Source organism: Dasypus novemcinctus, chromosome 5, assembly GCF_030445035.2.
Source record: "Dasypus novemcinctus isolate mDasNov1 chromosome 5, mDasNov1.1.hap2, whole genome shotgun sequence".
Taxonomy (NCBI): domain Eukaryota; kingdom Metazoa; phylum Chordata; class Mammalia; order Cingulata; family Dasypodidae; genus Dasypus; species Dasypus novemcinctus.
This window is the reverse complement of record NC_080677.1, coordinates 8,576,137-8,588,750: the sequence shown is the minus strand read 5'-3', so window position 1 is coordinate 8,588,750 and position 12,614 is coordinate 8,576,137. Positions and strand designations below refer to the sequence as shown.

Below are 12,614 nucleotides of genomic sequence, written 5' to 3'. Positions count from 1 at the left end.
TCATCTGGTATAAAAATAGAAAATAGGAAGTGGATGTGGCTCAAGCAGTTGAGCACCTGGGTTCAGTTCCTGATGCCTCCTAAAAAAAAAAAAACAAGCAAAACAAGCGAAAAAACCAGCTCAGGGGAATAAAAATAATAAATAAATAAAAACAGAGTGAACCATTTGGAGTGCCCCCACACAACATAATTAACATCCGTCTCACTGAGGCTTACCAAGTTCATAATTTTATTATACTCTGAATAGAGATGATATTTAAAGAGCAGAGAAAACGACTATACAAAGGATTTATAGAACATTCATTTACATACTGGATATATTCTTTACAGTATCAGGAAAGATAAAAATATTCACTAATAAGTAAGGCAGATAAAGAGACATTACAAGGTCTCTGACGTGAGGAATACACACGGAACCCTTTAATGCGGTGTGACTTTTAACATGGTTAGAGTTTAACACTGGAGGATTACAACAACACATTTAACAAGTAGGTTAAAAGGACCCTGGATATAATATTTGTTGCAAATAGTTACTGTGAACTTACCAGCATTTGCTCTCCAGGACAGGCCATCGACGATGCCCAACTGGGCCCAGAGAGGCAGGCTGCCTGGGAACGCCCCTTCTCGCATGGGCCCAGAAGTGAGCTGGGCAGCTGGGGCTTGCTCATGATTTCTGTGTACAATGGACAGGCCGGGAGTACCTGGGGTCACCCTTGTTCTCTTTTAATACACATGCTAACGTACCAGGAGAGATGTCTGGTAGACCAGCTCACCAGAAGCCAGGCAAGCTGGTTTCCTTCAGCTCCTCAGAGGGAGCTCATTTCTTGGGAGTAAATTCCCTGGTGCTCTCAACCACTGCAAACAGGAATCACACCTGGTCGGTCAGGTGAGAAAGCACGTTTGTGGTTTCTTGAACACTCTGAACAAGGACTGTTGCTGGATGCCCTGACGTCTCTATAATGCACTGGTAGGTTATGCCTTTCAATATCACACCCGACTTGCCTGAATTTCTAAACAATCCCTCTTGTCCTTCGTTAGCAGGATAAGGGATCTGGCCTGTGGTCTTTGGGACAAACTTGGGTAGCAGCCATCAACAGGAGGCGACCTCTTGGTGAGAGCACAGACCTCTGCTCCCTCGTACCCAGTACCTGACCCGAAATGCTAGATGCCTCCGCAGAAGAGATCAGGGCCCCTAGAAGATGCCGGCACATGCCAACAAGTGTCAGGGAAGAAGGTCTGTGAAGACCAGGGCAAACATTTGGCACAGAAATGAGGCACTTGCCTTTGGTGCATCAATAGGAGCTAAAAGGTGGAACATCCACCTGCTTTTGTATATACACACATATATGTACAATACCCACTGCCGTTCAGCTGAGTCCAACTCTGCTCATTGCTTTCTCTGCCCCTCATTTTAAAACAGAGAATTCACAAAGCATTAAGTTGGCAACCCTACCTGGGTAACAACTGCCTGTAAGATCTGTGTGATCGAAGAGCTGGTGTCTGAAAGGAGAGAATGGGAAGTACTCGACAGGTTACGCTCCACGCAGCTATCCACAGAGCAGGCACGCGGGGCTGGAGGAGGAGGGAAACGCTGCCTCTGCTAGGGCTTTGGCCAGCCCCAACTCTCCCTAGGATCATCACATCTCACCAACCTGTGGCCATGGACAGATTTGGGTGGAAAACTCACTGCACTGGGATATCCATGTAAGCATGAAATAACACACCTGATTTGGGGGCTAAGGTGATAGGGGAAAGTAGCACTCAAAAACAGCGCTAAGTATTGAGAATATTCTTTCACTTCTGCCTGCCTTGCCTCCCTCCCTTCTGTCCAAGGACCTCACACACAGAGGATCTCAACACAAACACATGTGGCAAGGAGCGGCCCGTGAGATACCCCTGTATCTGCAGGTCAGACGTGCTTTACGTAATGCAAGACAGGCCTCAGAGTGACAAAGGAGGAGCAGATGCTAAGGAATGTGGAGTCTGAACCTAGTCGTTTCTGATCCTTCCTGGACTTTTCCCATCAGAAACAATGTCGTCCACAATTCTGTAAAAAGACCCATCAATGATTAAACAATTGGGGCAGGCTATTTGAAGCAAAACAGCCTTTTGGTAACATAGAGTATTCGAGACTTAACAGTATCCCCCACCGTCCACTGCCCCGTCTATTTTGTACGGCAAGGCACCTGCAGAGTGTCCTCCACGCTGACAATCCTCCTGAAATCAAAGCTAGACAGGCTGCAGCATTTGGGTACATGTACAGTACAGCAATGGCAAACTTCTGTCATAAATAATTTGGCATAGGTAAACTATCAGTTATAATAGCAATGGCATCTTACTTCCGACTTCTCGTTTCACCCCGTCACGGCCGTTAAGTGTTCTCGGGTTCAGCTCCGTCACTCAAGACCCCTTTGCATGAGCATGGGGGTCTTCACCACGTGAAGTTTGGGACTCGTAACTCTTCAGAGGCTTCGTTCACCCTTCCATAGCACATCACATCGTCACGGCATTCAAGTCCCTCCAAGACCTACACTAACCTTCATCAAACATGCACCCCTTCTCGGGTTTCCCACTCTCCACCGTGGGAAAGGCGAAGCTGAGGGAAGCCTGCTGCGTTTCGGGGCGTCCGCGGGAGACGGATTTCTGCGGATGGCACGGCGGGCCCTGTGCCTCTGCAGGGTGAGCCAGCCCCTCCTCCTCGTCCCAGCAGCGTTGGCGGGCGAGGACGAGGGGACGGCCACCCCTTCTGTGGCGTGCCCCTGCGCACTTCTTCCCAGCGTGGGCCCTGTGCCCGAGGACTTTTGCCCCCGGAGCACGAGGCTGTAGAACGTGTCCGACGCGAGGTTCTTGCAGGAAAGGCTGGCAGGCAGGGAGGTGTGCTGTCCTTGTTTGTCAAGCTGGAAGCGCCTTCTCCTCTGGGCCCGGGGTTCCTGGGTTTACCAGTCTGCGACAAAGGGGTGGCCCCGTCGTCGTCCCACCGATGTCCGAAGGTCTGTGGAAGTCCTCCAGGGGGCTGGGGTGAGAGGGCCACTCAGACCTTCCTGGCGGAGCCGATCATGACCTTTGACACGAAGTTCACGATGGCGCTGGCGGGCTGCTCGGGGTCATGCTCCGCAAACAGGTGACACACATTGTCCGTGGCACTGCCCTGCTTTCGGGCCACAAACCCGAAGACCCTGCAAGAGGAAAGCGAGGTGAGACGGGCCAGCAGCCCGCAGAGCCGCCCCTGCCCTCTGCGCCCACCGGCCACCACTGGGGGCAGCTCAAACCGCCATTCCCGAAAGGCCCGCCGGGTGCCCGGCAGCCTGCCCGGTCCGAGCGCTTTGCCCGTGACCCCCACAAACCCTGCACGGACCGGGCGGGACTTGCAGCGAGCAGGTGAGGGCCCTGAGGTCGCGGGGAGTCGAGGGGCCTTCTCAGCCCTGGGGCTATGGCCTGGGTCAAAGCAGGGGCTCAGGCTACTATTACGGGGGCTGGGGACGAGACCACCGACAGGAGTGCTTGGGACACCTCAGTGGGATTCCTAGCCCCCTGGGGCTCTGAGGGGAAGAGGCCCTGCAGCCTGAGAACTTCCCAGCTCCCTCAAGAGGCCACCTGTCCCATTAAGTCGGACCCAGCGGGCTCTTGAGCACAGAACAAACCAGCTTCAAAAGCGCGATCAAGATCCCAAGTCTTAACCGCCCAATTTTGATCCCTGAGATGATGTCCGGGCTTCCCCAAACCCTGCCTCGACCTCCAGACTCCCAGAGGCAGGTGAAAACAAGCCCATGTGTTTGCAGATGACTAGATGAAGAGCAGAAACCTGCTCTTAAAAAAGCATGTGCAAAGATTGAAACTGTATAAAGAAGGAATATTGACTCCACTGAAAGAGAAAGCTTAATAAAAATGACAACACCAAGTCAGGAAACACTCCATGGTCTCCCTTCTCGGGCTTTGTAAACCTGAGTCACAAGCTACATCTAGCCAGGGGGGCTGTTTATAGTTATTTTTTTCTGAGAAGAACTGAAACCATCACCTTACCCAAGCTTTTGAGTCCTGAATGTAACTCAGTAACTACTACGGGCTGGATCTAAAGATCCCCGGTAAAGGTCTTCTCTTTAGACGAACGGGAGATTTTGTTGGAGCCTGGCAGTTTCCTTCCCACGGAGGAGACCAGGGAATGGCAATCACGTAAGCCCAAAGCGATGGAAAGTTCCCTGATGACCCTGCCCGGCACATGGAAGGGGGCCCAGAGCCCACAGCCCACCCGGGAGGCTGGGGGACCTGATCCCCAGACCAGTGAGACCCTTGGGAGAGGACACCTGCGGGTCAGCCTTTGGGGTAACTGAATCCAGATGAAGCTGGTGTGTGGGAATCAGGACAGCCGTCCCTCAGGGAGGGAGGGGAGAGGACACCCCAGCCTGCCCCGGCTGTGGCCGATCCCGCAACGCCGGGACCGCCGGCGGCGGGGAGAGGGACGAGCGGGAGGCCGCGGGGGTGAGACCGCACCGAAGCCAAGGGCTCGGGGACTCGGAGGACAAGGAAAGGTCCGCTTTATAGAAGGGGCGAGACGGCACTTGGCCAGAGCCGCCCCAAGCGGGGACGCAAGGACAACTCTGCCCGTGACGGGCATCAAATGCCCCCCGCCCCCCGCTTGTGTGCACGTCCACAGGAGGTTCTTCCCCGAACCCCCCACTGACCTCAGAACTGTTTCTGTCCGCCCCTCTCCCACACGGCTGCCACAGCTGTACGATCTTCCCCGCTGTACCTACAGCATAACTTGTATCAAATGCAAACGCTGTGCCAACGAGGGGCCAGCCAGGACAGCAGCATGACCCAGGCCCCCTCCACACCATGAACCTTCCTTTTTTTTTTTTAAATTAAAGTAAAAACCAAAACCATTGACATCACCGAGCCATTTTCTTATGAGGAGCCCTCCTTGGAAATCTGGGACAGAATTCAACTTTGGATGGTGATGGTAAACTACGAGAATGTACAGAATTCCTGGCAACTCACTTTGAGGAAGGGCCATCTTTGATCCACCTTGTGAGTTAAAGAGAAAAGAAGAGATTGTTACTTTTTATTAATTAAAGGGTAATTTAGTTAGCATTGCTTAATGAAAATGCAAATTCCTTACTTCCTGTCCTGTGGATCCAAAGCACAGAAAATCACGCTGTTGACAGGGTAGTGTCTACGGAAAAAGAGCCTGTTGGGGGAAACACAAGGGGAGAGAAAGAGGGTTGTCACTGGTCCTTAGATGATGAATGCCGCCGTGAGCGGGGTCCCTACGTGTGATGAGCTGGGTACAGGAAATCACTTTACCAATCAGTTGAACTGGAGAACACAGTTATGCTCCTTCAAAGTCAACAGGTAATACAAAGTTGGGTAGGACAGGTTTTGAGAAATATTTGGCATCCAGAAAAAATTAGAAAAAGAATGACTAATTCTGAAGTCAAAGGCCCTCCACGTAGGGGGGACATGGGAAGAGGACTTTGAAGGGTGAGGACAGCCAGCACGTTCTTGCCCCGTCAAGGCAGCTGCTATGCTCCTTGCACATGCCAAGAGTTCATAAACGCTCACCGTCGGAGACTGACCCATGACCTGGATGACCTTGACCCCTTCCAGGGGCAGAGACCAGAGGAGCCCGGCCCTGCTCTCCCTGCTCCCTACCGCCCTGTGGGCACTCACTTCCTCTGGTTGTCGGTCAGGGTGATGCCTTGGGCAGAAACCTTGAAGTGGACCACTGTGGAGATGGGCGGGGGCTCCTGCCCCAGGGTGATGGTCAGCGCCTTCTGGACCGCTTGGTGGCCCGTGAGGGACTCCATCTCCACCGAGTTCAAGTACCACACGTTGCAGGCTGCAAGACAGAGAGGGCAGAAGGCGTCCGGCACGTGCCTGTCAGGAAGTGCACGTGCTGAAGGCATCCAGCACGTGAGTCAGGAAACATGCATGCTGGTTTACAGAACCCGGAGGACCTGCCTGTGCGACCTGGGCCAGGAGTTACTGCAAGGCCCTTGGCCCCCAGTTCAGAATGCTTGGAGAACAAGTGGCCTAAAGGCACCCTTTGTCCAAGCCCATAGAGAGAAAACAAGCCCCTGGAGCAAAGGAGGCCCCTACCAGTTTGCCTGGGGAGCCACACCCCTGCCCTCCCAACGCACCAGGAGGACTATCCCTGCCAACGTGATTCAAACCTGGTGTCTCGGTTTGCCAGGGTTGCTATGACAGATACGACGCCCTGGCTGGCTTAAACAACAGGAATTTATGGGCTCATGGTTTTGGAGCTCAGAAGCCCAGTATCAAGGCATTGGCAAGGCTTGCTTTCTCAGAATCCTGCACTGTTCTGCGAGTGGCTTGCCCACAATTAATCCTCGCGTTCCTTGACTTGTAGCTCCATCTCTGCTTCCATCCCATGGCGATCCATCTTCTATCTCCATCTCCGGCTTCTACTATGTCCAGAATCTCCTCTACTTATAAGGACACCAGCCACGTTGGATTAAAGCCCACCCTGCTTTAGTGTGGCCTCATCCAAACAGGATCTTTGAAGTCCACCTGCCCAGGACTTCATGGAGGACACGATTCAGTCCATCACACCTGGTATCTCCAGTTGACGCTGGAGACATCTTCCTGTAGCCTCAGCGTCAGTCTGGATGTGAACGGGGCATTAGCCCAAAATCTCAACCCAGTTCCAGGAACGGAGGCCCTGGGTACCTCGGGGAGCATCCTGTGAGGAAAAGCGTGCCTTTGAATCTCAAACAAGAGCCCGGCACAGGACTTTGGACATGGTGGGTGTCAAGCTGCTGACTTGGGGTGAACCCAGAACACAGGGTCCTCGCCTGTGCTCTCGACAGCTCCGGCTGCCGGGAAGTGCTTGGGGGCGTTCTCCTTGGGCATCTCTTCTCCGAGAAAGAACCACCACCGAACATAAAACGGGCTTTGTAAACGCCCGGATCTTCCCTTCAGCTTGAATTACTGCCACTCAAGCAGAAGCCAACAAGGGACCTTTGGCTGTGTCTGACTGAGGTCGGCTTGCCGACGCCTGCAGACGTTAAGACTCTGGCTGAAGTTCATCCAGCTGAAGGCAACCATGGCCTTGCCTGGCCAAGGACCAAGAATGTGTCCCCCCCGAGGAACAGAGCTGCTCTTTCCCGACTCTGCTGTATGCAAGTCCTTGTGTGTGAGTTCATGGGGTGTTTAAACTCCATTTTTAAAGGCCTCCAAATTTTTAATAAGCAGGGAAAAAAATGCTTCCCCTTTATCCCTGCCAATACAGACAGCACTCGAACAAGCAGTGCAAGCCTCACTTGAGGTGGTTTCCCAAAAGGCAGGGCCCGCTGGTGGAATGGAGCCAGGACATACACTGCCATATACCCCCCCACACACATATACACAGGGGGGTGAGAGGAAAGGAAATAACGGAGATGTGCGGGCCCTCTTACGAGCTATGGAACCATAGCGAAGGCTGTCTCAAGAACGAAGGCTGTATGTAGTTCAGTCCATTTTTAAAGTTTGAGGAGTTGTGAGGCATTGAGAACCTGCACTGTTAAGAAACTTGAACTTGAGCGAGCACACAGAGTAACTGCGATGGGGGAAGAAAACAGGAACAAGTGTTTGTATCGATGCGTTAATAAGAACTAAGCCACTCCTTGGACCCATGGGGGGTGAACATGAGAAGCGAGTCAGGACATCAGTTTCACTGACCATGCAAGGGAAAAGCTGTTGGGAATCATTTTATCCAATGAAAGAGGCCCAACCGACAAGGCTAAGTCTTCAAGAAAGGTAGCAGATACTTCCTAAGATCTGGGCGACAAGTGTTTTTCTAGATCGGCTGTCCACTACCAGGAGCTTTCAACACTCACAGAGAAAACTTGAGACTATAAGACTCCTGCTTCTTTTAAAGAACAGGATTCCCCAAACTTCATTAAGGAGCTTTCATCCGAGATGCTATTTTTCTTCAAGAAAATTCAGCTGACAGTTTGCTTTCTCTCTCATTAAAAAGAGTTGGATATTTTCCTTCAATTATGAAAATGGCATTGTGCTGTTGAGCAGAATTTATAAAGATTTTACCCCCAAGTATTGTCACTTCATCAAGCTTAACCAAATGTTGCTTATTAACAAGAATCCTTATCCTGTTAGGCACAGGCAGAACATTTTACACACATTATCTCATCAAATCTAAACAACAATCTTATAAGGCAGATTCTATTCTTATCCTCAAATTATAGGTAAGGAAACTAAGGTCTGAAGACATTAAGTAACTTGCCAGAAGCTGGGGACAGAAGCACATCCCCCATAAGGGCATGTAGAGCCTTACTTCATGTTCCTGATGAACCCATCTGTCAACAGTACCCTGGAAGATGGTATCAATTATGCGGTGAACTCGTCTTCAAAGACCCTGTTAGATGAGGCCAAATTGAATCAGGGTGGGCCCTACAGCTGGAGCCCCTGTAAGCCAAGGAAACTCAGAAGCTGTGCATAGAGGCCAGAGTCAGCGGGCATCGTGAGAAGCGAGAGAAGGAGGCAGATTGCCATGTAACAGAGACAAAGATGGAAGCCAAGGAAGCCCCAAGGATGGTGGCCACTCAGCCCCAGAAGCCTAGAGACCTTGGAGGAAGCTCCAGAAGCCTAGAGACCTTGGAGGAAGCCCCAGAAGCCTAGAGACCTTGGAGGAAGCTCCAGAAGCCTAGAGACCTTGGAGGAAGCTCCAGAAGCCTAGAGACCTTGGAGGAAGCATGGCTTGTCGAGACCTTGACTTCTGGCCTCCAAAACCGTGAGACGGTAACTCCTGTTGCTTGAGCCAGCGAGAGGTTCTCTGCGTCTCAGCAGCCCTGGCAGACAAGACCCAGGCTACGGTGACTGCACCATGGTGGCCCACCTCCACAGCAGACGCTTTCCATGTGCATGGAAGAGGAAAGACCTTTCCTGGAGGATTACCAGTTAGTTCCATTGTGAGGTGTTCAAGTTGTCTGCACTTCTCCTCTGTCATAGATCAAGCCCATCCTTTTAGAAATGCTGATAATGCCCAGGGAAATGCTGAGAGGCAGGTGGAAATCAGTGGGCCTCTCTGAATGGCGGAGGCAGGACCAAGGATTCCAGGGCAACAGGGCCCCTCCCACACCCCTCGAGGCACGTGGGCCCTGGCCGGCCTCGCGGCGTCCCGAGGGAAGGCATGCTGAGGAGACAGAGGCTGCCAGCCGGGGGGCCCCTGCCTTCCTGCGCCTGTCTTAACTCGTGTGCTCTTGAGAAAAAGAGCAGAGTTGGCGACAAATCCTTAAAATAACAATTGCCTGATGCTCACTGTCTGCCGAGTTCTGATGAAAGGGGCACTTATATGATGTGCTGGTGTAAACTGGGATAGTAATTTTGGACGGTAATCTGGCAAAATCTATCAGGAGGATCATAAACACCTATCCTCAATAACCTGGATGTTCTACTTCTGAGAAAAATCTAAAAGTCTTTCTAAATCAGAAAAGGAAATAAGGAAATAGTATAACCAGGTGAGATAACTAAACTGCAGATGTAAGATCTTAGTACCACACATTTATTATAACGAGAAAATTTCTTAACGAATTATGTCCAAAATATAGGGGAATGGTCAGATAAATCCACTCAAGCTATACAATCAGGAAACAATAATCAGGAAAATGGTACGGTAACATGAAAAATATTATTAATGGCTAATGGGAGAAGCAGAATAAAAACTGTCTCCCTGTTATGATGACAACCATGAGATGAAAAGCAGGTGTGCCTCCCAACAAGAGTTGGAAAGTACCTGGAGATTTTAAAAGTTTTATTTTAAAAGAGTGAATAATCTATCTTTGATTTCACTGATATTATTGATGCTAATTACTCAATGATAAAATAGAAAAAGAGAGGACATTTTCATTTAGTAACTATAACATTGCCCCACGGTGGCAAGCGCTGGATCTGGCATCAATCCGCAATGGCAGGCTGCCATAATCAGTACAGGTCCTCACCTGCAGGGGTTCTGAAAACGTGGAGGGCCGTGTGGGAGGGCGATGTTTGGGGAGGGTTTCTCCCCAAATGCGGCCCTTGCTGGCACTCCTCAGAAGGGAATGCTGTCGTTTTTCAAAGCAGATCTTGGAGGCAGTTTTAATGAGGATATGTCAGGCCGTCCATCTGAGGCCCCACAAGGCCCCTACATTCTTCAAGGGAGAGACCCCACCTGAGGCAGGTAGGTCAGCCAGGTAAGGGTGGGACTGTGCACTGCCACACCGAGCCGGGCCCAGGACTACCCCATCCCACTTGGCAAGCAGTGTAGGCAGGGGGTGAAGCCTCAGAGCAAGGGTGCTAGTGAGGCAGCAGACAGTAAGCCGTCCATCACATGCACAGCGTGCATCTCTCTAAATAGCTGGGCTCCTTCTTCAAGTGAATTTGGCGATACAGAGCAGAAGTCAAATGTCCGCACATTCTGACCCAAATTCTGGAAATCTTTCCAAAGGCAATGTATTCGTCAGCCAAAGGGGTGCTGATGCAAAGTACCAGATACCCGCTGGTTTTTATACAGGGTATTTATCTGGGGTAAAAGCTTACAGTGACAAGGCCCTACAGAGTCCAACTCAGGGCTGCTTTCTCACCACAGTCAGCTGCCACGTGTAGAAACGAGATGGTGGGCAATCTCTGCCTGGTCTCTCCTCCCTCCTTCCTCTTAAGGTTCCGTGGGCCCAGTTTATTCTCATCTCAGCTGTAGGCTGGCATGGGGCTTGTTTCTTTCTGAGACTTCTCAAGCAAATGTCTCATCTCTCTTCCTGGGGCTGCAGGATCAAAGTTCTCTCCTCTACCAGGTCCATGGAGTCCTCTCTCTCTTCCTGTGTCTTCTTCTGTGTCTTCTTGAGTGAGTGCCTATTTGTATCAGCCCACCAAGGGACAGGGACAACCCTGAGTCATACCCTACTGATGTGGTTGAACCAAAGCCCTAATCTTAACATAATTAAATCAGACACCTCAACTTAATCTACTATGAATACAATCAAAGGGTATCACACCCAGAGGAATAGTTTACAAACATAATCTCTCTTTCAGGGATTCATAAATAATCTCAAACTGCCACAGACAACTATCCAGAATATAGAAAAAAAGAAATAATACAGAAAGATAGCTGTCAAAGCATTATTTGTAGTACTGGAAAATTAGAAACAAGTGAAATGTTCAACTATAGGAGTTCAATTATAAGAAGACAAAGAGCCATGAAAAAAATGATAACCTCATTACATTTGTAAATAAAATAAAATAAAAGGATATCATAATTATGTTATAGTGAAAAAAAGAACATAAAGAGTTAGATAGGCAGTGTGATCACAAGTAAAATGGAAAAGGAACGTATAAGAGAATCTGGCTGGCATCGAGAGTGGCAATTTCTGGATGGGTGACCACAGATGTCGGGTTATAATTTTTCTTTCCAATGTTCAAAAATCTTTATGTGGCATTTTTCTTTTTGAAATAATGAGATTGCTCTAAAAGTTTTTGTGGTGATGAATGCACAATACTGTGATTATATTAAAAGCCATCGATTATACACTTTGGCTAGAATGTATAGTATATGAATATATCTCAATAAAACTTCTTAAAAAAAATAAATGCACAAGAATAGCCAGAAATAGCAGCCATGTACAGCAAGGGAAGGACAGAGAGATAGGGAGGTGGTGAATTTTTGGACTGTTTTTTTTTTTTTTTTATTATTATTCTTGAAATACTGGTAAAGCTCTAATGATTAAAGTGATGAATGCATAACTATGTAATTATACCAAATACCACTGATTGTACACTTTGGATGAATTGTATGCTTTCATGTATCAATAAAAATGATTTGTTAAAAAAATCTTTAGTGGTTATATATGGGTGAAAGATTTTGAATAACTTCTTTTTCTCTTTCTAATCTGTATTTTCCTTTTTATAATTGAAAGAGCACACACTACTTTTATAAAGAAAATACACTTTAAGTTAAACATACCTGCAAAATTTTGCAGAAGTTTGGTAAAAATGCATTTCTCCACAGGATTATACAACATTCCTGTTTCAACAAGAAATGATTTTAAACTGAGGCTTGAAATATAAACAGAAATTGTTTTTAGAGATTGGAACAAATGCATCATGACCTCAAGAATGTGAAAAAGAATTAAACTGAACAGAATTAAAAGTTCACTCCCACCACTGAGAGCTGTCTAATTTGCTAAATACTTCTGAGTCTCAATTTTCTCAGTCTTTACCATGAGGAAATTGGATGAGATAATCTTGAAGGACCTTTGCAAGTCCAGGAGTCTAGGATTCTAATTGGATTAGGACAACTAATGAAATTTAGTTTAAAAAAAATATTCAATTTACTTGAAGTGATCAGAGATTGAACTAGTTCAGCAATCTTCCTTCAGTGGTTATTCCACACAATTGCACCTAATCCTTTAGGGGAGGATCTTGTATTACTGGCTTTGTCCTCACTTTTCCGCCAAGAGGCTTATTCTCATTCCTTGCTTTGTGCATCTGCTATGATGGTAGCTTGACAAAAATTCTTAGCTCTTGATGTGTATTAAAATTCAGAGATTTCTAAAGGAAAATAAGCTCAAAGCAGTCATCATTTCAACCTCGGATGGAAATGCCCAACTCAGATGATTAACTAAAAGATGT

General features: G+C 48.5%; 1 protein-coding gene across 5 annotated transcripts in view; it reads right to left on the bottom strand.

The window, feature by feature from the left end:
* Window positions 1-205: 205 nt before the first annotated feature.
* The window catches only part of TNS3 (tensin 3), a 358,050-nt gene continuing 345,641 nt past the window's right edge, over window positions 206-12,614 (bottom strand). For all 5 annotated transcript variants that reach the window (XM_071215053.1, XM_058296654.1, XM_058296655.2 and 2 more), the window contains 4 exons: window positions 5,667-5,835; window positions 5,116-5,184; window positions 4,995-5,021; window positions 206-3,175 (listed from right to left, as the gene is read on the bottom strand). In XM_071215053.1, coding sequence (XP_071071154.1) covers window positions 3,031-3,175; window positions 4,995-5,021; window positions 5,116-5,184; window positions 5,667-5,835 — 410 coding nt within the window. In that variant the 3' untranslated portion in view covers window positions 206-3,030. The remainder of the gene's footprint in view (window positions 3,176-4,994; window positions 5,022-5,115; window positions 5,185-5,666; window positions 5,836-12,614) is intronic.